General features: G+C 41.1%; 2 protein-coding genes across 7 annotated transcripts in view; one reads left to right on the top strand and one right to left on the bottom strand.

Annotated features, from left to right (window-relative positions):
* HEXB (hexosaminidase subunit beta) overlaps nucleotides 1-18,120 on the top strand; it is a 27,304-nt gene extending 9,184 nt beyond the window's left edge. Inside the window, exons 8-15 of one of the 3 annotated variants that reach the window (XM_080637056.1) lie at nucleotides 844-1,024; nucleotides 5,232-5,318; nucleotides 5,879-5,951; nucleotides 6,587-6,761; nucleotides 7,589-7,679; nucleotides 7,895-7,999; nucleotides 10,269-10,374; nucleotides 17,924-18,120. In XM_080637056.1, coding sequence (XP_080493182.1) covers nucleotides 844-1,024; nucleotides 5,232-5,318; nucleotides 5,879-5,951; nucleotides 6,587-6,761; nucleotides 7,589-7,679; nucleotides 7,895-7,999; nucleotides 10,269-10,329 — 773 coding nt within the window. In that variant the 3' untranslated portion in view covers nucleotides 10,330-10,374; nucleotides 17,924-18,120. Of the gene's footprint in view, nucleotides 1-843; nucleotides 1,025-5,231; nucleotides 5,319-5,878; nucleotides 5,952-6,586; nucleotides 6,762-7,588; nucleotides 7,680-7,894; nucleotides 8,000-10,268; nucleotides 11,405-11,948; nucleotides 12,054-17,923 lie in introns of those variants that run through there. The other 2 variants (XM_080637057.1, XM_080637055.1) reach the window with 2 other exon arrangements.
* The window catches only part of GFM2 (GTP dependent ribosome recycling factor mitochondrial 2), a gene marked incomplete at its 3' end in the record, with an annotated part of 24,420 nt that continues 8,711 nt past the window's right edge, over nucleotides 11,449-27,157 (bottom strand). For all 4 annotated transcript variants that reach the window (XM_080637053.1, XM_080637052.1, XM_080637051.1 and 1 more), the window contains 16 exons: nucleotides 27,018-27,143; nucleotides 26,536-26,624; nucleotides 25,252-25,340; nucleotides 24,958-25,018; nucleotides 24,677-24,862; nucleotides 21,942-22,022; nucleotides 17,573-17,721; nucleotides 16,906-17,046; nucleotides 16,724-16,823; nucleotides 15,709-15,898; nucleotides 14,975-15,051; nucleotides 14,360-14,498; nucleotides 14,012-14,197; nucleotides 12,459-12,574; nucleotides 12,022-12,204; nucleotides 11,449-11,577 (listed from right to left, as the gene is read on the bottom strand). In XM_080637053.1, coding sequence (XP_080493179.1) covers nucleotides 11,449-11,577; nucleotides 12,022-12,204; nucleotides 12,459-12,574; nucleotides 14,012-14,197; nucleotides 14,360-14,498; nucleotides 14,975-15,051; nucleotides 15,709-15,898; nucleotides 16,724-16,823; nucleotides 16,906-17,046; nucleotides 17,573-17,721; nucleotides 21,942-22,022; nucleotides 24,677-24,862; nucleotides 24,958-25,018; nucleotides 25,252-25,340; nucleotides 26,536-26,624; nucleotides 27,018-27,143 — 2,042 coding nt within the window. The remainder of the gene's footprint in view (nucleotides 11,578-12,021; nucleotides 12,205-12,458; nucleotides 12,575-14,011; nucleotides 14,198-14,359; nucleotides 14,499-14,974; nucleotides 15,052-15,708; nucleotides 15,899-16,723; nucleotides 16,824-16,905; nucleotides 17,047-17,572; nucleotides 17,722-21,941; nucleotides 22,023-24,676; nucleotides 24,863-24,957; nucleotides 25,019-25,251; nucleotides 25,341-26,535; nucleotides 26,625-27,017; nucleotides 27,144-27,157) is intronic.

Here is a 27,157-nt window from a genome sequence, read left to right as displayed (position 1 = left end):
AATTGTTCCTGATAGCTTCTTGTAGAATAGCTTTTATAACATGATGCACAGGAGCCAGGCTTGGTTTTGCCTATGAACCTGGGTAACTATGCTTTGCCTATGTTCAAATTCAAGTTATCATTGAGAAGTCTTAAGGCATGTAAGGACAGTAGTTGAAGTAATCTACCACTAGGGCCCTGTTTGGGGAAAACGTGCTCAGAGTAGGAAACAAGCAGCCAGGAAAGTGCTGCTGCTGCAACCACAGTTTACCAAATAAATTGGACTTGGGACTCTCCAACCTACATATAATAAACTTTTTCCTATTTTGTTATCCTGGCTCATTTTCTTCATGTATCTTGACTCAAGAATTAGTGCTTAGTTTTGGTCTCTGTCTAGCCTCCCTTTCTTGGGTAAATTCCTGGCAGACCAGGGTAGGACATCTGTCTCAAGCCATATAGCTCCCATCTACTTAGGTGTTAACAAAGCAGAGTAATAAAAAGAGGAGAGGCCTCTCGAGCACTCTCATTTTATTTGGCTTCCTTCTAATTGGCTTCCTTCCTAGATACATTAAAGGTTTTTTATTCAAGTAGTCATCCAGAAGGTGTGTTTAATGATATGCTCCGTAAGTTAATGTGTGTTAAATCATACATCTGAAAGTCAGAGTCCTGATTTCCAGTTAAAGGGTTCTTCAGCTTTTGTCAGGTTATTTCATCCCACCTCTATTTGATTATACTTAGAATAGGTGAGCACGTAAGTCATGAATATTAACCTTTTTAATATAGGCAGCTGCCTCTTCCTGCTAGCAAAGTTAGCATACAAACTACTGAATGGAACTGAATATCCTCTATTAATTGTTTCTATTAGGTCAAAAAGATCTTCTCACTCCTTGTTACAATGAAGAACAGCCAACTGGGTCCTTTGGACCTGTAAATCCGATTTTGAATACAACTTATGACTTCATGACTAAATTCTTCAAAGAGATCAGCAGTGTATTTCCAGATGCATACATTCATTTGGGAGGAGATGAAGTGAACTTCAGTTGTTGGTACGGTGACAGTTCAAAGAGTAAATATATAGTGCCTCTTAAACCTGCCTAAATGGATCAACTGTGGAACTCAGTTGTGTGAAACAGTTTTTACTGCTTTACCCAAAGATCCCCACTATTTACAGGCAGAGTGCTTGTGATCCTCAACAAACAAGGATGTTGTGCAGAATTTTGCTTTGGCTAGTAGCTTCACAAATGTTCAGGTACTCCAAAGGATTTCTTTATGAAAATTAACTTGACAGGAAAGAGAACTAGCATTGTAGAAAAGTACTATATAAGATAATTGACATTTAAATGCTTTGGTTTAGAGGAAAAGCAGTTCCTTCCATTGAGTTCTGCCTTCCAGAAAATCTGCTAACATGAAGTATTACAGTACTGACTCTTCTGTGCTTGTATAAGTAGTATGGCATATAGTAATAGAGTTCTTCAATTGGTTGTAGATTTTCACTATTGTGGTCGTATCACAGTATCACAGTATGCTAGAGATTGGAAGGGACCTCAAAAGATCACCTAGTCCAATCCCCTTGCTGGAGCAGGAACACCTAGATGAGGTTACACAGGAATGTGTCCAGGCGGGTTTTGAATGTCTCCAGAGAAGGAGACTCCACAACCCCCCTGGGCAGCCTGTTCCAGTGTTCCGTCACCACCCTCACTGAGAAGAAGTTTCTTTTCAAGTTTAAGTGGAACCTCTTGTGTTCCAGTTTGTACCCATTGCCCCTTGTCCTATCATTGTTTGCCACTGAGAAGAGCCTGGCTCCATCCTCGTGACACTCCCCCTTTTATATATTTATATACACTAATAAGGTCACCCCTCAGTCTTCTCCAAACTATACAGACCCAGCTCCCTCAGTCTTTCCTCATAAGGGAGATGCTCCACTCCCTTAATCATCTTAGTTGCCCTGCGCTGGACTCTCTCCAGCAGGTCCCTGTCCTTCTTGAACTGAGGGGCCCAGAACTGGACACAATATTCCAGATGTGGTCTCACCAGGGCAGAGGAGAGGGGAAGGAGAACCTCTCTTGACCTACTAACCACCCCCCTTCTAATACACCCCAGGATGCCATTGGCCTTCTTGGCCACAAGGGCACAGTGTTGGCTCATGGTCATCCTGCTGTCCACTAGGACCCCCAGGTCCCTCTCCCCTACACTACTCTCTTAACAGGTTGTTCCCCAACCTATATTGGAACCTGGGGTTGTTCCTGCCCCGATGCAGGACTCTACACTTTCCTTTGTTATATTTCATCAAGTTATTCCCTGCCCAACTCTCCAGCCTGTCCCAGTCTCGCTGGATGGCAGCACAGCCTTCTGGCGTGTCATCAGCAAACTTGCTGACAGTATACTCAATTCCCTCATCTAAATCATTGATGAATATATTAAATAATACTGGTCCCAGTACTGACCCTTGAGGCACTCCACTAGATACAGGCCTCCAACTAGACTCTGCCCCATAGACTACAACTCTCTGGCTTCTGTCCTTCAGCCAGTTTGCAGTCCACCTCACTACCTGATCATCCAGACCACACTTCCTCAGTTTAGCTGTGAGGATGCTGTGGGAGACTGTGTCAAATGCTTTGCTGAAGTCAAGGTAGACCACATCCACCGCTCTGCCATCATCCATCCACGATGTTATTTCCTCATAAAAGGCTATGAGGTTGGTCAAGCATGACTTCCCCTTGGTAAAGCCATGTTGACTGCCCCTCATAACCCTCTTATCCTTGACATGCCTTAAGATGGCACCAAGGATAAGGTGTTCTGTCACTTTCCCAGGGATGGAAGTGAGGCTGACCGGTCTATAGTTACCCGGGTCCTCCTTCTTGCCCTTTTTGAAGACTGGAGTGACATTTGCTTTCCTCCAGTCCTCAGGCACCTCTCCCGTTTCCCAAGACTTGGTAAAGATGATGGAGAGTGGTTTAGCAATGACTTCCGCCAGTTCCCCCAGCACCCGCGGGTGCATCCCATCTGGACCCATGGATTTATGGATGTCCAGATTGATCAACTGGTCTCTAACCCATTCCTCATCGACTAAGGCAAACTGCTCTGTTGACCTGACTTCATCTGAGGTCTCAGGAGTACAGGGCTCTTCAGGACTGCCTCCGGCAGAGTAGACAGAGACAAAGAAGGCATTCAATAACTCTGCCATCTCTGTATCTTCTGTCACCAGGGCACCCATCCCGTTCACCAGCGGGCCTACCTTGCCTCTGGTGTTAGTTTTATCTGCCATGTATTTGAAAAAGCTCTTTCTGCAGTCCTTGACCCCTCTCACCAGATTTAATTCTAAGGAGGCCTTAGCCATCCTAGCTGCCTTCCTGCATCCTCTAGCAGCAGCCTTATATACCTCCCAAGTGGCCAGCTCCTCCTTCCATGACCTGTAAACTCTCCTCTTCCACTTGAGCATACCCAGCAGTTCCTTATTTAGCCACACAGGTCTCCTGGCCCTCTTCTTTGACTTCCTATGTGTTGGGATGCTCTGATCTTGAGCTTGGAATAAGCAATCCTTGAATGCCAACCAACTATCTTGGGCCCCTTTACCTTCAAGCAGCCTTGCCCATGGGATTTCCCCTAACAATTGCTTGAAAAGGCCAAAGTTTGCCCTGCTAAAGTCCAGGGTTGCAATTCTACTTGCTATTGTACTGGTCCTACCACACAAGATCCTGAATTCCACCATCTCGTGGTCGCTGCAACCAAGGCAGCCCTCAACCTTTACTGCTTCAACCAGACCCTCCTTGTTAGTGAGGATGAGATCCAGCAGCGCTCCTCTCCTGGTTGGCTCACCCACCATTTGGATGAGGAAGTTATCATCCATACACTGGAGGAACCTCCTGGACTGTGGCTGGGTTGCTGAGTATCCTTCCAGCAAACATCAGGGAAGTTAAAATCCCCACGACGACCACGGCCTGTGACTGTGAGGCCGCTCTCAGCTGCCTGCAGAAGGCCTCGTCAACTTCCTCACCCTGATCTGGTGGCCTGTAACAGACACCCACAACAGTATCGCCCCTGCCAGCCTGCCCCTTAATTCTCACCCGCAGATTCTCAACTCGCTCGTCCCCTGTTCCTGGACAGAACTCAGTACATTGCAGCTGCTCTCGCACATAAAGAGCAACCCCACCACCCCGCCTGGCTGGCCTGTCTTTCCTGAAAAGGACATAGCCCTCCATGACTATATTCCAGTCATGTGAGCTGTCCCACCACGTCTCTGTAATTGCCACCAGATCATAATCTCCTGACTTAACACAGGTCTCCAACTCCTCCTGCTTATTTCCCATGCTGCACGCATTGGTGTACAGGCATTTCAAGGAGGGAGCTGAGCTCACCGATTTCACCCTAGGATTATAGGAGGCCTCCCGGTCTTCATCAATCCTAGAGTGCTGCCCCACTGGGGCAAGCCCAGTTACAACCCCATCCCCCTTCGAATGTAATTTAAAACTCTCAAAATGAGCCCTGCTAATTCATGCCCCAGCATCCTTTTGCCTCTGTGAGATAAACCTTTCCCACGTGCCATTATCCGGACTGGAGCCTTATAAAACCAGCTGTTATAAAAGAATCCAAAGCCCTGCCTGCAGCACCAGTCTCGTAGCCAATTGTTTACATAGTTTGAATATTGTAGAGTCTCTCTGCTAGAGTAACTAATAATACAGAATGTGGAGCAGATCTAATTGGATGAGTATTCAAATTGATCTTGTTAGTATTTGTATGTTCTCTTGAAACATCAAATCTGAACAGTAAGGAATTGCTTTAATTTTTAAAAAGAAAATTTCTGACAAATGCTTTATCAGAAAAATGTTGGTTTGCTTTTGGGGGCATTTTCCCAAATGCTTTATGTAATCCCCTCAGATTCCCTGGTACTATCTATAGCTGCTCAGTTCCTAGACCTGCTGGCAACCTTCACAGAAAGTCACAGAGAAGCCAGGAACCCCAGAGCTCTTAGGAGTTTGAAGCAGCCTGCCAGAGGCTGCTTCAGAACATGCACTCCAGTAGTTCTACCAGAGAAGGAGGACTATTGGATTTATTTCAGCTGAAGATGAAACTGTTTCAAAAAAACCTAAATCGTGTCAGCCTCCTGCTCTGTTGTGCAATCCAGGCAATGGTGCGCCTAAGGCATCACCTAGCATGCTGTACGTAGGTGGAAATGCCTGGGAAATCTGGTTTAAAATGAAACAAAATTATTCTCTGTCTGGTTTTAATTAATTAGTTTTGTTGTTGTTATTTAAGGAAATCTAACCCCGATGTGAAAGAGTTCATGGAGAAGCAAGGATTTGGCATTGACTATGCTAAACTGGAATCCTACTATATTCAGAAGTATGTCGGTTTTTTAATTCTTACTCAGCTTTTTACCGCCACTGTTTGAGGGTGGTGTTGAGGTGCAGATATTGAAGCTGATGTAGGTTAGCCTATATTGTTTTCCAAAATTGCTATGTATTGGGGAGTATCCACTTGTATTTTAATACACTGAGTGTAAAGTTAACAGCTTTAAAATGTGGGACACAACAAGGATAGGTAAGCTAGTTCTATGTACACTCTGGACATATTGGATGTCTCAGACTGTGTCTGCTGTAATGTTGGTACACAAGGTGGGGAGGAAAAGTCCTAAGGTTTTTGCAGCCATTTAATTCTCTTGGTCTTAAATAACATGTATTTAGACAGGTGTATGAGTTGCTGGTAGTTCTGAACATCAGTTTGTGTTACTGCACAGACTATCCTTATGCATGGGAGAACATGAAAAAAAAGTCTTTTTTCTTGGTCCCCTAAACAGTGCTGGGAAAGGCCTGATGTACTTTAGGGCTGAATATATTGCTATTTCATGTGCCTGTACCAGTTTCATTTAAGTTCACAAACATCATCTTATTTCTAAATTCTAGGATTTTGGACATTGTTTCCTCCTATAACAAAGGATACATGGTCTGGCAAGAAGTGTTTGATAACAAAGCACAGGTAAGATGGGAAGATAAGTAAGATACTCTTGCATAACAGCACAATATTGTGAGAGGCTTCTGAAACAGACTATCAAGCAGTTATGGTTGTGTCTGTTAGAGTTAAAGCAAGTCTACTGACTTTAGCAAGTGTCCCCAGGTGTGAGGCCTACCTTAAGATTATTTATTGAACATGTAAAATAGATGGAACAGGAACACTGGCATTAAAGGTGGACACAGGTAGCACAATGTGCTTTAGAGCATCACACTAAAAGGTAGGGAAGTTTCTGTGAGCTGCTTTTTTTTTTTTTCCCTCCTCACATAACTCTGCATCTGCACTAGTAACATCAGGTGCTCAGCTTTTCAGAGCTGATCATGTAAGTGGTCCATGTAGGAACCGTCTTAGGGCATTAGCTGTTTATAGTATAACCTAGGCCTCACTCTAGTGTGAACTCTGTTTAAAACCAGCAAAGAGCTAATCAGCTTTAGACTGGGGGAGGGGGCAGAAATGACAAAAGGAACTTCCAAAATGTTCCCCTCCAAAACAAAATACACAGTTTTGAAATCCATTATCCTTTTCCCTGATAACAACAATTAGGATTGTCTTTAATGTTTTTGGGTTTTGTTGTTTGTTTTGGGGTTTTTTTCACCTTTTAGCTGAAACCAGATACTGTAGTTCAAGTGTGGATGAAAAACAACTATGCCCAGGAACTGAGCAGTGTCACTGGAGCTGGGTTCACTGCTATCCTGGCAGCTCCCTGGTACTTAGACTACATTAGTTATGGGCAAGACTGGAAGAAATACTACAGCGTCGAGCCACTTAACTTCTCTGGTTTGTTACTTTTTTTTTATATACATATTCTATGAATGAAAGTCTTTGGAAAGGTGTAAATGGAAAGAGTAAGGCGAATTAGAGTGGTTGTGCAGTCACTACAATCTGATACACTGTCATCGGAGGACCTTAATGTCAGCTAGAAATCTGGAAAATTCTCAAATAAAAATGAAAACTGCGACTCTCCATGTCCAGTCCACACAGGAGTGTTACCTTCCTCAAGAATCTGGCACTGGTGCTTGTATGAGGCAGGAAGCTGGTCTAGTTGGCCAGATGCATCATGCATTAGGGGCAGAGTTGTGCAAAATGGCTGGTTGACAGACACTGAATTCCTGTGTTAGCAAGCTCCTGGAGTATTAGGCTGTTCTAGAAAAAGACTTGTTCTCTCCCTCTGACTAAAGCTGATACAAACATTTTAATGCTTTTCCTGGTGGTTTAATTTTGCGCAAGGTAGGCTTTCAAAGCGGGTTAGGAAGAACACCTGACTTCTTAGCTTTTTCAAGGAATGTGCTGTGTGTGATAGAATGAACAGTTTAAATCAAGACTGAAATCTCTGAAGAATGTCAGAAAGCTGAGGAATGTCTTCAGAGGATAAAGGGTAAAATCCTTTCCAACAAAGAATGTAAATTGATTCTCTGGACAAATGGCCCAGTAGTTCTCGCATTCAGTAACAAGACTACCAGAACATCAAGTTAGTGCTCAGGATAGATATTTTATATGATAAACAACTGAACATTAATCCTCTCTCAGTATTGGAAAATGAAATTGCTGATATATGTCTATTTTTTTGGCAAATAGAAATGATAACTTTCTGCTTTTGAATTCAGGATCTGAAAAACAGAAAAAGCTTTTAATAGGTGGAGAAGCCTGCCTATGGGGGGAATTCGTGGATGCAACTAACCTCACACCAAGATTATGGTATGAACTGCTTTATCATTAGATTTTATAAAGACAGCTACAAGAAACGTTAATTAATCCAGCAGGACTGTATGTTAGTGATAACAGTGCTCTGTGCTGAACCTGAACAGATATGAATATTGATGCTTCTGGATATACAAGACCTGGTATTAAGAACTTTAACGCATTCTTGGTTGCAGACCACACCTGCTCTGAACCCTAGTATATCTTTACAGGCCTCGAGCAAGTGCTGTAGGAGAAAGACTCTGGAGCAGCAGTAATGTAACTGACTTAGAGGATGCCTATAAAAGACTGACTAATCATCGATGCCGCATGCTCCGGTAAGACTACTAGCTATAGCAAAGCTTGGTTCTCACAGCTTATAGATAAAATGGAGTTCAAGTACAGGCCTAAACTACTGGCTTGGAAAGGAAGGGAGAAGAGGTAGCAGTCTAATCTGACTAGGTAAATGTCATCCCATAGGGGTTTTTGTATCCACAGAAGAGGAAGAACAGATGCAAAACAGTCTAGAACTCCTGTCTTAACGTAACTAACATTTTTAGAACTTTTTCTTCAGTGAAATTCTGGAATCCATCTCTGTCTCTTTCCTTTAAAGGAAAAACACCACTGTAATTGGGATTAGGGTTTTGTTGTGGTTTTTTTTTTTTTTCAGACAAAAATTGTATTAAAGGGTATGTGGGAAGATTACACAAGACAGGAGAGCTATTCTTTCAGGTACTGCTTTATATAAGGGACTGAAAAGGGTGGAGAAGGAGCCCCTGATAAAATTTAATTCATTTAAAAAAAAAACAAAGTCAGTTCACAACATACTCTTCTCTGTAGTTCTTTCCCAAAGGTACCTAGACAGGTTACTGCTCAATAATTGCTAGTGCTGTCTTTGTATATTCGCAGTTGTAGAAGGAAGTGATTTCTAAGTCTTAAGTCCAAATTTGACTACACTTAACAGGATGGTGCATGTCTTGATGGGGTTTAGAGAAAACACTGATCTAACTGAACAGTGAAGTATATGGTGGCTGTACCTCTAGGATTAGGATTTTAAAGTGAAATAAACCATACTGTCCCTGGACCTGGTTAACTACTGCTGCATCTCCATCTTCTTCCTTAGTGCTAGCACTGGTATTGCTGTATAGAAAGCTTATACAGGTGACTGTAGCTGTCCTGGTAGTGCTAGCATGAGAGATGCAGAATGGGGAGGCAGACTAAAGACTACTCTTTGTACTTGTTGCACACTTTTGCCTTAAACTACTTCCTGGTGCTGAACAATCTGTTATAAACAGACTATGTTAATAAAAGGACATGTCCTCCTGAAAATGATTCCTTTTATTTGAACCAGAAAAACACTAGAGAAACCATTTGCTTTCCCCAGTGAAATGAGCATTCCTTGGAGCCACAATTCTGTTGCCTTTCATATATATGTGGCTTCCTTAGCACTCTGAACTCAAGAGCTTTTTTAATCAGGCTGTTGTAGCCTTAAGAGCATGAGCAGAGGACTGTGTCTCTACTGACGTTTTCATACACAATATGTAAAGACTGTGGCAACTGTAGCAGTCCAAAGGGTCTTTGAAAAAGAGAAAGAAACAACTCTGTCTTGCTCTGCAGCTGCAGACCAGGGACTGAGAGAATGGATAGGTGGAACTTTTGTAACAGCTAGACCATGGTCACAGGAAGAACAGTAGCTCTGCCTATCCAAGTCTGAAGCCACTGCTGTTGAAACAATACAGCTACTGTTTCCACAGTACTCTGATATAAACTCAGCTTCATGTAGGAGACAACAACCCAAATTGCAGAGAAATGATGATGGGAGAAGGGAAACAAAAAGGCAGACTTACATGCCAGAGACCTAGGCAACAACCTTGTCTTTTACTGAGAGTAGGTTTTGCCTTGGGCAAGCAACTGTTGTTAGGCTGAGCTATTTCGTTATTCAGTTTCTTTCACTGCAGCTCTTAAGTGCAATTTAAACACCAGCATATATTATCCTACACTGTAGCAGTTAGGGTCTAGCTCATTAGAATTTCAACTACAATTACTGTAACTGTGAAACCTGTTCTTTTACTATACTATCTTACTGCACCATCACAAACTACAGGGTTTTTTGTTTATTTTTAAGGCTACATGAAAACAGAATAATTTATGATAGTGTAGCTGGAAAAAATCATGTTCACTGAAACTGGCTCCCTCTGAAAATGAATGAAAATTACGTAATTAAGAGCCACATATGAAGGAAACATTATGGGTAGGGTTGACAGGAAGATCAAATGTCACTGAATTCATATTTTCACATTCTTAAGACTTCTCAGTGAAAACAATACACTTTGCAGAACACTGACACAACCAGCCACTGAATTTAAGCTTTTCAACCTGTTTTCTAATGTCCTGGTACATCTGATTGAAACAGAACTGTACATAACTGAAGTACAATAAACAGTAGAATAGGGCCCTTTTTCACGGTCTTAATAGGCCATCTGTTATTTCTTGGAAGTAGTTTTGTTTATACAAAGATTAAAATAGAGTGCCAGTATCTCTCTTCCTTCCTACACAACCAGCCAGTTGTTTGATTATAATAATACACATTCCACTTTATTTTAACAGCCGTGGAATATCAGCCGAGCCTGTGTTTGTTGGATACTGTGCCCACGAAGCAAGGGGATAGTAACTGCTGCAAAGACTTCTTGTCAGAGCCTGAAGTGCCTCTGGGGTATGAATATATATATGTACATGCAGTTTGGTATTTGAACCAAGACTTAAAATTTTCACTTTTAGAATAGAGCTACTTGACATTCTTGTTGGAGTTAAAATTATGGGGTTTAGCTTTCATTAGAAATGGGGATTCTTCACTGTGAAATACTGAAACCATAGGGTTACCAGTTTCTTTACATTCTAAACCTGAGGGAAAATAAAGCTATGACACTATTACATTATTTAAATAAAAAGCAAACCGTCTTTTTATTTCAAAGTATCTTATAATTTGCCACTTTTCTATGTAACCAGATAACTGTAAATCAGAACTTGTTACACATAGCAACTCAGAGCCATTACAGCTTAAATCACTCCTTTCTAAAGGTCAACCAAAAAAATCAAAGGCAGAAAGTAGGGATCACTGTCCTAGGAGAACTCTGCCTTTCTTGTATTTTTTTGCACAGATGTTACTGAATTTGCAGAAACACCCTTTCCACTTACTTGCTAAATCAAACTTGGGTAGAAGTTACACCCAGTCCTGAAGTCTGGTTCAAATTTGTTTCTAACAATATAGGAAGCAATACTTAGAGTTGTACAGTTTAAAATGCTTATTAATGGTATTTTTTTCAACTGAAGACAAATCAAGATACAGACTGCCAAAACTGTAAAGTAATTTCACTTATGGACATATGACTTGAGACTTACACTGAAGTAAGTAAACTTCAGGAACTTTACTTCAGTAAGTAAACAGTCCTAATGGCACATTAAGGTGCACTTAGTGCTCACTTCTGTGAAGAGGATTTGCATCACTTCTCATTGCAGATATCTGCAAGATAAGAATCTGCAAAGCAGCAAATTGTGGTTGCATATCTGGTTCAGCTGCTTTGCAATTACAAGGCTGTACTAGAAGAACATAGTCTCTTGAAACCTTCCTTGGACATTTAAAAGCACAGTCTGTTCACAAGGCTGCTAATTCATCATTCACCACAACCAGCTGGTCCCACAAGAACATACTGGGGTACATAAATAGGCTTCTGAAAATATTTAAGAAGGAGGACAGAAAATACCTTTATTGTTCTACAGAGTAAAGCAGTCACACCAACCCCATCCTCCTCTGAAGCAGTGCACTTTGTTCTTGACTGTTCAGGGCTTGGTAACTGGCAAGCTCCAAAGTGAAGGTTGCTGAGCCTGATGTTAGAGAACGCAAAACTGTTGAGTAGCCCTGGACAAAATGGAGAATATACATTGCTCAGTTTAGGATAATGGGAAGGTAAGTTAGCACAAAAGATGCTTAGGTGAGAGAAAGATAGAAGCATACTGCAACATACTAGTAAGTTAATTTTTTTAATATTAGTGTATTGAAAGTGCAATATATTAATGAGTCAATCTAATACACTTATAAAAAACCTGTTCTCTTTAAAACCTGTTTCAGTAGTATTTACTAATTCTCTGACTTACAGTTGAAAACGTGCTGGTTTAACAATCTGAATCAGGCACAAAAACACTGCTAGATTTGTAGGTGCTTGCTTCAGACCTTCGGTAACTAAAATACTTTACTTTAAAAAACATTCCAAACTTCTTCCATAACAACAGGAAAAGTGAACTGAAGCCTAATTATTTTTAAGAATGAAAAAAAAAAAGACAATACCATGAAAAAATGACATACCATTGTTTCTGCTAGCGGAACAGTAGCAACCACAACTCTATTATCCTGACGACTCTGGATTTCTTGAACGCTACCTCTCCGCTGTGCAAGGTCAGCAAGTGCTGCGCTGAGGTGATCTTCACTTACTGTGATTTCTAGGTTCATTAAGGGCTCCAGTATTTGAATACCAGCTTTTTTCAAAGCCTACGTGGGACAGAAGGAGAGTTACATTGAAGCCTTTTGTGGTAGTTTGATTTTTTTTTTTTTTAAATAAGTACTTGCATAACTAGAGCTAACACTGCCTCCCACTTCCAAAAGCTATGAAGGCCTCAGTGAGGGCATTTCACTGTCAGAGAACAACAATTACCAGATACATATTTTCCCAGTAGTGTATCATGCTGCAGCATCTTACAGATGGCATCTGCCATCTTCTGTGGCAGCTTACAGTTTCACTGTACCTTTTGCACGCAACGGGAGACACAGGCTGATAGCATTGTATGGGAGGTGTCAGGATGCAGTGTCAGTGATTGCACTGTCACATCTATATCCTGAACTGGGAATCCAAGCAAAGGCCCTAGGGAAAAAAAAGGGGGGGGAAAATCACAAGAACAAAAAAAACTTTTTTTTTTCCTCTCCAGGATATTAAAACATATGCAAAGAAGTTTCCAATTAATTTGGAGCTTTTCACTTTCCTCTTTCCCCTCTTCTCCTCCTTCCTCCCCTCAACGGCATGACTATTGGTCTTGTTCCTTATTCTGTGCTTTTGTCACTACCTGGCTTTGCCAAAGGATTGTGGGCTCCTACTTTCTTACTCCTTTTACCAAAAGCACAGATAATTTTCAAAACCAGAAGTTCCCAAGTGTGCTCCTCCATACAACCATTCCCAAAGATGAAGTTATTTTTTTACATGTTATACCATCTAAAACTTGTCTGAAACAAGACCTTATTTGAGAAAGTAGTGAAACCTTTGGTTTAACCAGAAGCCAGAATATCTTCTGTGTTTTCCTTTTCAACACCATGTAACCATAGCAAAGACTGATAGAAACCCACCAGAACTACAGGGTTAACTCAATTATGAGGGATGAATCACAGAGTAGGTTATTTCCCTCCCGCCCAGGACTCTCAACCACACCAAAAACCTGTATTAGACTGGATGGGAGGCCTGAACCACATCTGAGAAAAAACACAGAGTTTTTTTCCTACAGAGAACATGGCCAGATATATTTTATTTTTTATGGGCTTTTTAAGTACTTAATGGCATGAATTTTAGGCTGGAGATGGCACTATTCTGAAGTGTCTTCAGAGAGCACGAAGAAAGCATACAGTCAAGAATCATTCTACAACCAGAGATGAGACATGCTTTCCAACTCAACACAGCAGTATTGAAAAAAACCACCTTATGCTGCTTCTTCTAGAGTCATTCTTGTTTATCAATTCACTGCACAGTAATTGTGCTATAAGGGAGAGTTGTTTGGCCACAATTTCTTAAATACTTCCTATTTTTAATCAAACATAAAGGATGCTTTTAGTCCTCTAGAAAACCTGTACTTTGCAAGTAGATAAGGCTTTTTATTATACCAGATTTAACATAGTTGAAAATTGAAAAAAAAAAATAAAAAAAATCAGTAACTTTATTAAAGTGTGGTATGTACATGTTGGTAAACCATTTCTGTTACATCACTGTGGCTTACATGACATCATAAAGTAAACACCTTATCTCTTATACCAGATTAAAAAGCAAACCAAAAGAACCCCACATTCGGTGTTGAGTGACTGAGAAGAAATCAAACATAAAACCAAACGCATGCTGTTTTCCATTCCTGACACAGGGAAAAAAATGTTTGGTAATTTCTGTAGTAAAGGAAATACCAGAGTTTTCCCTTCCATCTAGTGCTACTATGTACTATCTGTTGGTTTTCAAGCTACCAAGGAGTCTTTCCTCCTAGAAATGTAATAAATTGTTTCTTACAGAAATGTCAGACCAGGATAGCTGTCATAAAACTTTCTTTACCTTGAATGCATGAATTTGTGATTCCGTTTTCTATAGCTCCCTGGACTTCTTTGGGCAGTTCTTCAATGACACCCACAGCATACTCGATGGCAGGTTTCGTGGTTGCTGTCTCCCCTAACCTAGGCCTCACCTCTAACTCTGCAGTTACAAAATGTCGTTTATCTCCTACTGTTTTGTCCAATACATCTGGGAGGGTTGGGGGGAGAAGAAAGAAAAAAAAATGTCAAACAGCCATTTGGAAACAACACTAATACATAAAATTCATCTGAAAGTTACTCATAAGAGCATGTAAAGTAAACCAAGTGCCAGAACCGGAAACAAGATGTTCCTTCCATTCACTTGTTTTACCTGTCGCTTGGGCAGCATTTAGGATTGTTTCTCTGTACGCTATTTGAAGAGGTCCCAAATAAGTCTCAATTCCATATTCACGTTTGATTCGGTCATGAATGATTTCTATGTGTAGTTCTCCCATGCCACAAAGAACAGTCTAATAAGAAGGGAGTTAAGAGAGAAGAGGAAAACCATGCAAAACTCACGTTTAGTATAAACTCTTTACACAAGGACTTGCATGCTGATAATAGTCTTTTAAAAATATTTCAAATGCCAAGGTGCCTACAGACAAAACAGGACTGCTTTAGATCATCTGACATAAACACCACATAAGTGACAGGGTAATTACCACTACTGTGACCACTATAAAAAAGGTTATTCAATAGTAATTCAAGCTTTTTTAAAATACAGAGCTGTCACAAACACGCAGAGCACAGGATGACTTCTCTGTAAAGCGTGAGTGCACAAGGCTCCCTTTTAGTTTGATGCACAGAACTTTGTAAATACATGTTATGAACAGCAAGTCCTTTCTATTCAAGAAACCTCAGTATGTAAATGAACTAACTGAAGAGCAGTCTTGACAGTTCCAAAATAAAGCTTGGTTAAAGGTAGGCAATAGAAGATTCATCTTACTTGTCCTGTGTCAGGATCTAGCTTCACTTTTAAGCTTGGATCTTCACGCTGAAGGCAGCTCAATGCATTATCCAAGTCTGTACATAAATATCAAACATTATGTCTATAGAGACTTCAGTAATTTGAGAATCACAACGAATGTCTAAACATCACTTTCTCATAAGGTCAAATCTTATTCTCAGAAGAAATCCAAAGGACAGAAGCATAGATTTTGCCAAAGTCAGCTCAAATTACAAGCAACTTGCAAATTTTGATTCTCTCCCAGCAAATTAATTGCATGCTACAGAGTACTTTCATTTGACCATTAAAAATGCTATTTTTGGAGTGGTACTTTGTACTTGTATGAAAAAAGAATGGTGCCTGTGCTTGATCAAGTCAGTAAAAAGTACTGCTCCCTATTTACAGATAAGAAAAATTGTCAACTAACTAAGCATGACAGTAGGAAATGAACTAAAATCTAGAACACAAAATCTAGAAAAGTACCAGTGCTGCTTGACATGGCAATAGGATATGGACATGTCCAGGATATGGACAACCATGATCTAAAATTATCATCTGTGCAAAACACCAAACAGGGCCTTATTGCATCCCAGACTGATAAATCTGTGCAACTCATTCATGTCAACCAGGTGTGCATCAACATAAGCTCCATTCCTTAATTATGAGAATATGGTTATGCTTGAGTACCTCTTTTGTAGAACATCTTATCACATTCCTAGGTAACTATGTTGTACCTTGTTGTTTAGCCATTGAAGGAGGTTCAATTGTACAGAAGAAGACAGGGTCAGGGATCTCCACGCCTGCCAGCAGAAGGCTCTCTATGTTACTGCTAGATCTTTTCTCTCCCCCAGCATCCCTTTCAGCTCGGCGTGCTGCAGCTGCTGCTGAAGCCTTTGATGACACTATGGTATCTCCAGTGGCACTCTACAGATCAACACTCAGTCACCCAAAAGACACAGGATGGGGAGAGGAAGGAATATGGAAAAACAAAACAAAAACGCCTAAACAACACCCCTCCCCCACAAACTAAAACCACAAACCCTGACCATTTCTCTCACTCAAAACCACTTGTGCTAAACTCCACTTACACACTTATTTATAAACAATTATTGTAAGCAACTACTCTTCAAATACATAATATGGAAGAGGAAAATCTGTGATCAAATTTAGACTAACCTTTCTTTGTACAGTTCATTGCACTTTAAGTCTAACTTACCAGTCAAGATACAAAGCCACAAAGAACAGTACTGCTAAATTAAAATCTGCTTACGCATGACAAAGTTGATTACATTTAAAAAAAATCTGTGCAAATGAGATCTACGCAGCCTGTTCAGACAACAAAACACTGAACTGCTAAACTAAGAGAAGCAAGCTTGAAACAAACTTACTTGAACTTAAACTGTTGCTTTTGAGTAACTTATTTTAACATCACCCTCCTTCCACAGAGGAGATCTCTCCATGGCATTACAATGTATTTGAAGAGCTACAATATACTTTGAAGATCAGAACCCTACTAAAACACAACTTCAGTTTTCATTCCTTTCCACATAATCAGTACTGCAGCTCTGAGGTCAATTACTGACATTTGTACGTTGTAATATTACATTTTAAGAGGAAGTACAAGTACTTCAAATAAAGCAAGTTTACATAAGTCACAATAATCAAGACTGCTTCTGAGATAAACCACCACAGAAGCAGACAGGACACTAGTGAAACAAGGTCCCTTACAGAATCAGTATTTTCCATTACCTGTTTCAACCCAACAGTAAGGGCAATGTTGCCAGGCATTAGTGATGGTATTTCAATTTGCTGATCAGCAAAAGGCAGGAGCAGCCGGCTCATTCTCTCCCTGAAAATGAAATTCTTGTATTACATGAGACTTCTAACAGATGTTCTAATGCTACATTAAGTCACACCTCTATCTTACTCACGTGCAGCTCTTGTTAATATTATAAACAGCTGACTGAGGTTTCAGTGAACCTGAGTAAACACGAATGAAAACTAGTGGTCCACGACATTTATCATGCAGAACTTTAAACGCTAGGGCACACAGGTCATCCTTGTACCATTGTCTGCAACATAAAAAGCAACAACAAAAATGATACTTGTAGGATTAATCCACTCAAACTCACATTTACCTAAATTTCCACTCATTTAAGAAGCGACAGGTTTCTTAATGTAACAGGGGCAGAATTAACAAAAATCGTAATTTATACCAAAAACCATTAACCTAAGCAGTTTCAGCTCCAGCAGGATATACAAAATATCATGTGGCTCAGCCAGTATTAAAGATGATTCCTAACACCAGTTTTGTAAAATGGCAGTATCCGGAGATTAAAAATAAACTTTAGAACTCCAAAGTGCAAGTTTGACAACTGGAGATAAATGCACACAATTCCAGTAAAATTGAGCAAAGAAGGGTCAGTACTCAGGTGTATTTTTTATATCTGCACATCTCTACTGTTATTTAATATATAGAACCAGTAAACATTTTTAAAGATATGGATGGTTTGTCAATATTTTTCATTTTCTCGTTTTATGCTTTCCTACTATGCTATTTATGCTTTTTCCTGACCCTCCTTTCCTCCCTCTACTCACAGAAACTCATATGACCGCTCATTAGGCGCAGGCAGGTACATAGTAACAGCATCCAGTAACGGCTGCACTCCTTTGTTCTTCAGTGCACTGCCACAGAGTACAGGTACTGCTTTCTGAGCTAGCGTGACTCTGCGGATAGCAGACTGTAACTGCAAAAAAAAGAATTAGTTTCTGTTAACATGTGAACTACAGTTTAGCCTTAAACTACATTCCAGCTATCAGATATTGCTAACAAATCCCCAGAAGTTAGAGTGTGTCTGCAAATACAACAGCACTCATCCAAACTCCTGTCAGTGCTTTTAATGCCAAACCTCAAACCAAATTGTTCAGGTTTCTAAACATTTCATGCAGATCTGTGGATTGGCTAAGGAATGGCGGACACTTCGTGACCAACCCAGACGTCTTAGCCTTAGGAGATGGCAGTTATGAAGAATACAGCTGAACAATGGACATGTGAGCAATCTTAGCCAAAGTTCCGCGCGACGATGGAACCAGACCCTTTATGTACTGTTGAAACTGATAATGCGCATGCAAAGGAGGCAGAGGAGGGTCACGAAAATGACCAGGAGAGTGTCACGGACTTTCCTGAGCCACCAACTGATGCGTATCCACCTCTTCCTTTGTCTTCTCCCTCGTCGCCGGTGTCCAAGTGTTCCGCCCAGTTTCAAACAACTACTGGTTCGGGCGATGCTCAGCTCTAGCAGCTACTGAAAAAACTTGAAGCTTTGGAAGCCCGAATGGACCACTCGCCCTCTGTGCCACCGCCCTATCCTCCACAAAATCCTTTTTCGAAGGAGGTGGGGGGTATGGGAGGTGACATGGCGGGGGGAAATGTGGGAATCGCGGGACATTTTAATCCTGACCATCACTGGCGCAGAATGATAAAAGATGCTATTATTACGGGTGATTTTTCCACAACAGGGCCAACGGCATATCCAGTATTTACCACTCCTCAAGGGGGGAAGGAACGGGAGGCTCTTGATTTAAAAATAGCGAAGGAGGCTTGGCAGGCGGTTACCAATTATGGGTTAAAATCATCATACACAGTGTCTGTTATTGCCCATATATTTTCAGCGTATATTTTGGCCCCTTATGATGTGCGTATGATAGCGCAAACACTATTGACCCCTCACCTTCAAATTATGTTTTTTGATAAGCAGAATCTCACCTGCCAACGTGCAGCAAATCAACTGCACCAACAAAGTGACACTTTATTTGGTATCAGCGCGGATATCTTGCTAGGACAGGGTCAATATGCAGACCCTCAGACCCAAGCTCACCTTCCGACTGCCGCGCTCACGCTATCTCAAGAGTTGGCATTAAAAGTGTGGTATGCCCTGCCCGACGATAAGGCTTCTCCTGGGTTTTTAACAGTGAAACAGGGGACATCAGAATCATATTCCCAGTTTATTGATCGCCTACATGATTCACTGATTAAAAATCCTGACTTAAGTGACAAAATGAAAGGCAAATTATTAGATATCATGGCATTTGATGGTGCCAATGATCAGACAAAACAGATTCTTAACACATTACCAATGGGAACCTCTACAGCACAGCTCCTTGAAGCCGTGGAATGTATGGGTCATAAGCAAAAAGCTGCCTATATAGCGGAGGCTTTTGGTGCTGCTGTCCGTCCCTTGCTCCCCAACAGTGGGAAGAAGGAAAGGAAATGTTATAATTGTGGAAAATCTGGACATGTACAAGCTCAGTGTCGAGCACCACCAAAACAAAGAGAGGGGAAGGAACAACAAGGTGTACAAAAAAAGAAATGGTGTGCTAGTTTTATTTGTATTGGTAGCAAGTTGTTTGTTGGGGTGTGTGATATCTATGGTTAAGAAGAATGTAACCTCCGTCTGGTTTGCTCAAAAAAAAAGAGGGAATTGTGGATTGATTAAGGAACGGCGGACATTTCGTGACGAACCCAGACGTCTTAGCCTTCGGAGATGGCGGTTATGAAGAATACAGCTGAACAATGGACATGTGAGCAACCCCAGCTGTTTGGTCTTAGCCAAACTCTGAGTTAAGCTGCAAGGCCTGAACTCAAGTTACCCAGGCTGCAAGGCCTAACCTTAGGTTACTGAAGGTCAGCTACGTGCAGCAGAACAAGGAACTTGGCATTTGCTCAAGGTTAACAGGATGTGATGTATGGGAAATATAACCCCCATTTTCAAGAAGGGGAAAATGGATGACCTGGGGAATTACAGACCAGTCACTCTCACCTCTGTGCCTGGCAAAATCTTGGAGCAGATTCTCCTGGAAGGCATGCTAAGGCACATGAAAAACAAGGAAGTGGTTGGTGACAGCCAGCATGGCTTCACTAAGGGGAAATCCTGCCTGACCAATTTGGTGGCCTTCTATGATGGGGCTACGGAACTGATGGACAGGGGTAGAGCAGTTGACGTCATCTACCTGGACTTGTGCAAAGCATCTGACACTGTCCAACATGACATCCTTGTCTCTGAATCGGAGAGACATCAATTTGATAGATGGACCACTCGGTGGATAAAGAACTGGCTGGATGGCCACACGCAAAGAGTTGTGGTCAATGGCTCAATGTCCAGCTGGAGACCAGTAACGAGTGGTGTCCCTCAGGGATCGGTGTTGGGACCGGTCTTGTTCAACATCTTTGTGGGTGACATGGACAGTGGGATTGAGTGCGCCCTCAGCAAGTTTGCCGATGACACCAAGCTGTGTGGTTCGGTTGATACGCTGGAGGGAAGGGATGCCATCCAGAGGGACCTTGACACGCTTGTGAGGTGGGCTGATGCCAACCTTATGAAGTTTAACCATGACAAGTGCAAGGTCCTACACCTGGTTTGGAGCAATCCCAGACACGGCTACAGGTTGGGCAGAGAAGAGATTCAGAGCAGCCCTGCGGAGAAGGACTTGGGGGTGTTGGTTGATGAGAAAATGAACATGAGCCAGCTGCAGTGTGCGCTCGCAGCCCAGAAAGCCAACTGTATCCTGGGCTGCATCAAAAGGAGCGTGACCAGCAGGTCGAAGGAGGTGATCCTGCCCCTCTACTCTGCTCTCGGGAGACCTCACTTGGAGTATTGTGTGCAGTTCTGGTGTCCTCAACATAAAAAGGACATGGAACTGTTGGAACAAGTCCAGAGGAGGCCACGAGGATGATCAGGGGACTGGAGCACCTCCCGTACAAAGACAGACTGAGAAAGTTGGGGCTGTTCAGCCTGGAGAAGAGAAGGCTGCGTGGAGACCTCATAGCAGCCTTCCAGTATCTGAAGGGGGCCTACAAGGATGCTGGGGAGGGACTCTTCATCAGGGACTGTAGTGACAAGACAAGGGGTAACAGATTCAAACTGAAACAGGGGAAGTTTAGATTGGATATAAGGAAGAAATTCTTTACTGAGAGGGTGGTGAGGCACTGGAATGGGTTTCCCAGGGAGGTTGTGAATGCTCCATCCTTGGGGGTGTTCAAGGCCAGGTTGGATGAGGCCTTGGGTGGCATGGTTTAGTGTGGGGTGTCCCTGCCCATGGCAGGGGGGTTGGAACTAGATGATCTTAAGGTCCTCCTTTCCAACCCTAACTATTCTATGATTCTAAGATGCTATACTATTCTATGTGGGAGCAGGATGTTGAAACTGCAAGATGCATGCAAAAACTAGCAAATGGACAGTTTTTAGCTAGCTTATCAGCTGCTTCAAAAATACGCGTGGATGGCACTTTTGAGCCAATCAGAATCTATATTGATTACATCAGCTAGTTCTGTAGACTATAAAAGCTATTGATGTGTGTGAATGAATTTGGCAATCGCTTGATCACATTGATTGTCTCCGCGTTGCCCGTGACTCCCGCGTAGTGACACAGATCTGCACCTGTTCTTGTTCTAACAGTCCTTTAATTCAGAATGTTGTACCTCACCACTTTCAATATGCAGTGTCTGAAGATCTAACCATTCATAGAAGCTAAGATGCTACTTTTGTTAGTAAAAGTCAGCAGCTCAGACATGTACTGCACTGAGTCCACCTGGAAATTCCATTCACCTTTCCCTCAACTTCTTTGCAGCAGTCTAACTTTAAAAAAAACCCCAGACAAAACAACCACACAACCAAGCAGCCACCACTCCTGAACAAAGGTACCCTACTTTTAACATTGTGCCTAGCATGTCTAAGAATCATAGTTATTGCATTATTGTAAAAAATTAAAGTACTAAGCTTGACTGTATTTTCCTAAATTCAGTGCTGTAAATTCACTACAAAAGCTGATGTGATTTTTTTTTTGTTGATAAAAATGCACATCTGCAAAATCATCAGCTGCATGTACCAGAGGAATTAAAAAAGCAGCCCTTCAGGATAAGAACCAGCAAAAACTTGTTTATAAATAATGTAAATAATGTAAAAATTACCTTGCCAGCTGGTATTAAGTCCAAATTTTCACTGTATTCTCCTAGAACCAGTTCAGCAAATTCATCATCCAGATCTGCAACCTTCAACAGAATAGTTCTTTAGTTGGCACACAGCAGTCTCACAGACAAGTCACAAATCTTAGTTGTTCAGTATATATAGCTAAAAAGAGCAGGAACAAAGCCTTTAAAGACATCACAGATCATAAACTCAAACCATAGAAAAATATGGGAATGAAGGTTCCAAGAAAGTATGGGGATGGGGGGATCAACTTATAAAGCTGCTGTCAGGCAAAACATCAGTGGGAGAGAGAATGTTTGATCTCCCTGAAACTGAGAAAAACCTGCAGCCATACACTGACAGCCATGCAGGGTATAACTGAATGTATTTCACATCTGCGAACAGGGCAAAGTCTGAAGTAAGCAGCAAAGTAACCTTTGTGAGCTGGACAAAAAGAGACAAGCTTTCAGGGCATGTTGACACCCCTCATGTCAAAGGCTTGTAGGTCCAAGAGCTCACCTGTGTTTTCAAACTGTGCCGCCAAGGCTGACAAATAAAATACTCCTCCTTTGCACTGTCATAGGGCGAGGACAAGCTACATGCAGGAAGACTTTTTGCCCCCTCTAGTGGCTAAGACAGCAATTGATCAAATACTGAAACGAACTATTGATAAGCAATTACAAATCTAATCAAGATAACGGTTAAAACATGAGAGACAAAGGAAAGTATATAAAAAAATATTTTTTGATATCTCAATTATCACACCAGTGGTGCACCCGTTCCTGCTTCAAGAAGAGCCCAGAAACCAAAGGAAAAAAGCCCAACACTGTTCTCACAAAGTTTTCTATCTGACAGTATCGTTCCTAAGACAAGAGGCTGAGTAATAACACCTCAGTTTAAAACCTGGAAATTTTGAAAACCAGATTATGTACGTGTTTTGAACTCAGAGCAATATAAAATGGATCTCTCCAATTTTGATGCATCAAATGAAACTGAAAGCCTCGCACCATCTGTTTATGCATTCGCACAGTGTTATTCGAAGTAGTATGGAGGGCAGCCCTTTCAGCAAAATGGACTGCTATCCAAGAAAAACACAGTTGTTAACCTCCAACACTTTTGCCTATAAAAATATGCACTCAAATGTAATCACTACCACACTTTTACACTGTATATAAGCAAACTGAATGTAATAAAAAATACCTTTTTAGTTGGAGACAAAACTTGCTTAAGAGCTTTTCAAGTACAATCAGATTTTCCAATATCATTATATAATTGACACAAAATAACAAGGGACCTTAAAATTCTTCCTGAGGGGAGAATAAGAACACTCTGGACAAACTATTTCAAATGTTCTGCGCTGCTCAACAGGCAAGTTACTCTTTTACTTTGATTAATTCTTGCATTCTTCACCCTTTCTAAACTGTCAAAATGTGGTTATCAAGTAGATCAAGTTTCTATTATCTTACCTTCACAGTAGGATATTCTATTTAAAGAAATATTTATATTGTCTTTTCTCATCTCTCCCCTGGACTTTTTTGGATAGATCTAAACCTAGATTTTTATTGTGAGATTCAGCTGTGCCTAATACAGTATTTAGTGTCATTTTGACCAGCCTGTAACATCCCATCCAGCTTCTAGCTACACTCCAGAAATGTATAGATATGCTGCAGGTTCTGGGTCATATCTGTCAGGCCTCCTGTGAATGACGGCATCTCAGACAAAGCAAGATGCCATGTTAGCCAACTGAATGCTAAATTTAGTATCTGGTTTCTTCAGTTCCCCATTTATTAAGCAGGGAACATTTACGATTTTGTACACATATTGTAGAGCCAGGGAGTTCAACTATCTGTATTCAGCATGTTTTGCCATTCCATACTGATGTTTCCAACGTGCAGTAAGTGTCTTTGACAGATGGAAAGGAAGTGAAGAAAATCTGAAATTAGTTCAGTAAGGACAAACGCAGAATCTAGCACCTGGGATAGAACAAATCCATGCATTGATACATAGCAGGGATCAACTAGCTAGGAAACAGCTCTGCAGAAGTCAATCAGAAGGTCCTGATGGACAAGCGCGCATGGGGCAGCAGCATCCCCTTTCAGTGACAAAGGCTAACTGCATACCAGGCTGCAGCACCAAGAGCATGGCCAGCGGATCAGGGCAAAAGGTTAGTACCCTCTACCACGCACTTGTGAAGCTGCATCTGAAACATTGTCAGCTTTTAGGTTCCCCAGCACAAAAGAGTCTGACAAACAGCAGCAAGTCCAGTGGAAAAGCACTCAGGTGGCTGGACTGCAGCCAGAAGCCCAGAGAGATGGGTCTGTCTAACTTGGAGAGACTAAGGCAGGATGCAAATGGTGCCTCTTACTACTTGTAATGGTGGGGTGGTGGGCCTGCTTCGGGAAAAACAGAGCCAGAATCTTCTCACAGGTACACAAGGAAAGGACAAGTGTCACTGTCACAGGCTGCAACACAGTAAATTCCCACCGGATAAAAAGAAGTAATGTTCTACTACAAGAATGATCAAGCACTGGGAAGGCTGCTTAGACAGCTTGCAATGACCATCCTTAGGGATGCAAAAACTCCACTCAAAAAGACCTAAGAAACCTGATCTAGCACTGAAGGTAGGCCTGTTTTGAGCAGGTCAGGAGACACCTCCAAAAGGTCCCTTTCGCTGTATTTTTGTTACTGGTCTAAATAACGGGTTTAAATATGTTATGTATTTACTTTAGAACTTTACTTGTTCTATTAAAGTATTTCTGGCATCCTGGACTTCTTGGAACAGGTTGGGATCATCAGCCTCCAGCAGCAGCTTTTGCTCAAAATTTTTTCCATCATCCAAATCAGAAGTAGGTTTCCAAACTATTTGTTCCTTAGTGACGACATCAACCAGTCCTCTGAAGGTTTTGCCTTCCCCAATGGGCAACTGCAAATAGAGCAGAGATTTTAGACAGCTGCAAAGCACTAAGAAAGGAGGCCTATTCAAAAGAAAGCAAGTAAGCATTTAATATCTAAGCTTACCTGTAAAAGCAAAGGTTTTGTCTTCAACTTTTGTTTGATACTCTCAACAGCATATGTAAAACTATGTAAAAAAAAAAAAAGAGATACTAAGTTATACAAAACATAGAAAAATCAGTTTATCATTCCTTATTTACTGCAAAAATTACATAAAAATATGCATCTGTGTAACCAAAGATACATATAGTAAATATTAATATAATTGCTTTACTGTATGTTTAACAGAGAAACTTTAACTGGACTAGATACATTCTCTTACAAGATTTTTAGCAATGATTAAAGTAACTGTCCAAATACCTTGCCCTACTTTTGTCCATCTTGTTCAAAAAGCATATTCGTGGTATCTGATGTTTATCTGCTTGTCTCCACACTGTCAGAGTTTGGGCCTAAAGCAAAAGGCAAAATGGAAACATTAGTGCTGACAGCTGAACTATACACTCCCCAGTATTGCTGAGGGACCAAGTTCAGAGTACAGGAGGAAACTGTGCTGAAAGTGCTGCAGCAACCCATATCCAGCAGCACAGATGACCTCCACAAGCAGCTTTGTCTCATCTCATCTCTCAGCTATCACCATTCCCCCTCCCTTGCTAAGGGCACACAGGCACATGGGAAGGGAACATGGAGAGAAACTAAGCCTTACAATGGATATATATGGAAACAACTCAGTAATGTAGAGACTAAGGCTTTATTGATAAGCTACTTAAGCACACACAGACAAGCATTTCTCTGGCTACACAAACAACAATAAAAACTGCTGTGGTTTTGGCTAGTAATTTGTGTACTGCTGAGCCATTTATGATATACACTTTTGTTTAAAAGTTCAAACAGGCATATATGGAAATCAGTTCAGATTCAGAAATAGTCTCTTACCAATACATGGAAATTGTGCAACAATTTCCTACACAGTTTCAGTAAAAACACAAGCAGATCTAATTGGTTTGTTGTTGGGTGCAGCTGCTGTTACGCAGTTCAGGTTCACATATGATGGCACCTAAATGCTTTCCAATAGCAAGTTAAATCATGTAATTCACACTTATCAAGAAGAGTTCCCTCATCAAGAAAAAATGCATCTCCCATGGAACACAGCAATTTCACAGCATGCAACTTATCTATAGGACTGAACTACTCAAACATCCCATGCTATAATGTCGAATTCCAGCCTTTCTCCACCTTTTCCGTACTAGGCGTCAAAGGGCATGTTAAATATGCCACTGAGGAATGACAAATTCTCTATGAAAATTATTTTATTTTCTACATGACAACTGAAAATGAGAAATGAACAGGTATTAATTTCTTTCCACTGGTGGAGTTAGCAAGAAGCATTCACCTCAATGTTTGCACAGCAACAAAATAACCACCCCACCAGATACTAATGCAAATTTCACTTAGTTGTCCCTTATTAACATGGAAATACCTGTACACTGAAGGGATTTAAATAAAACGCACAGCTTCCTGAAGCTGAACTTTGATCAAAGCATCAAAAAAAATAATGCAGAGCAACATCTCTGTACTATTTTTATTTCAGTCTAAGTCATTAGAAAAAAAAAAAAAAACAACAACACAAAAATGGGTTATTTTTACCTCAACACCAGCTGAAGCATCAAATACTGCTACTGCTCCATCCAGGACTCTTAAACAACGCTCAACTTCCACTGTAAAGTCCACATGACCTAAAAAGCAAACTTCCTTTTATACCATCATAATTCAAACTGGTAACATCAACAGGTGATTACATTTTAGATTTTTTTTAATCTTATCAAAACAGCCCTGTCTTCACTTGCAGAGAAATCCACCATCAGTCCTTGAAAGACATAAGATTGTTACATTGCAATCTCAGGACTGAGAGCAATTTAATGTGGAAATGTCTGACCTCACCTTGAAAAAGCTCGATTAGGCACCATTAAACAATAATTAGCCAAAGCTGAATGGAGCTCAGTATAGGCCTTTTTACTGATGCAATTAAACCAATTAAATATTGCACCATATTTAAAACCAAGATACTCTACAACAACCCACCTAATCTACTCTTCGCTAATAATATGTGTACTGCTGAAGTGCAGTACCTGGGGTGTCAATCAAGTTGATTCTGTAGTCCTTCCAGTCAAACGTAACAGCAGCAGACTGAATGGTAATACCACGTTCTCGCTCCTGTACCATAAAATCTGTCACTGTATCCCCATCATCAACATCTGTGAACAGAAAG

This window comes from Psittacula echo (genome assembly GCF_963264785.1).
Source record: "Psittacula echo genome assembly, chromosome: Z".
NCBI lineage: Eukaryota > Metazoa > Chordata > Aves > Psittaciformes > Psittacidae > Psittacula > Psittacula echo.
This window is presented reverse-complemented; position numbering and strand designations above follow the sequence as displayed.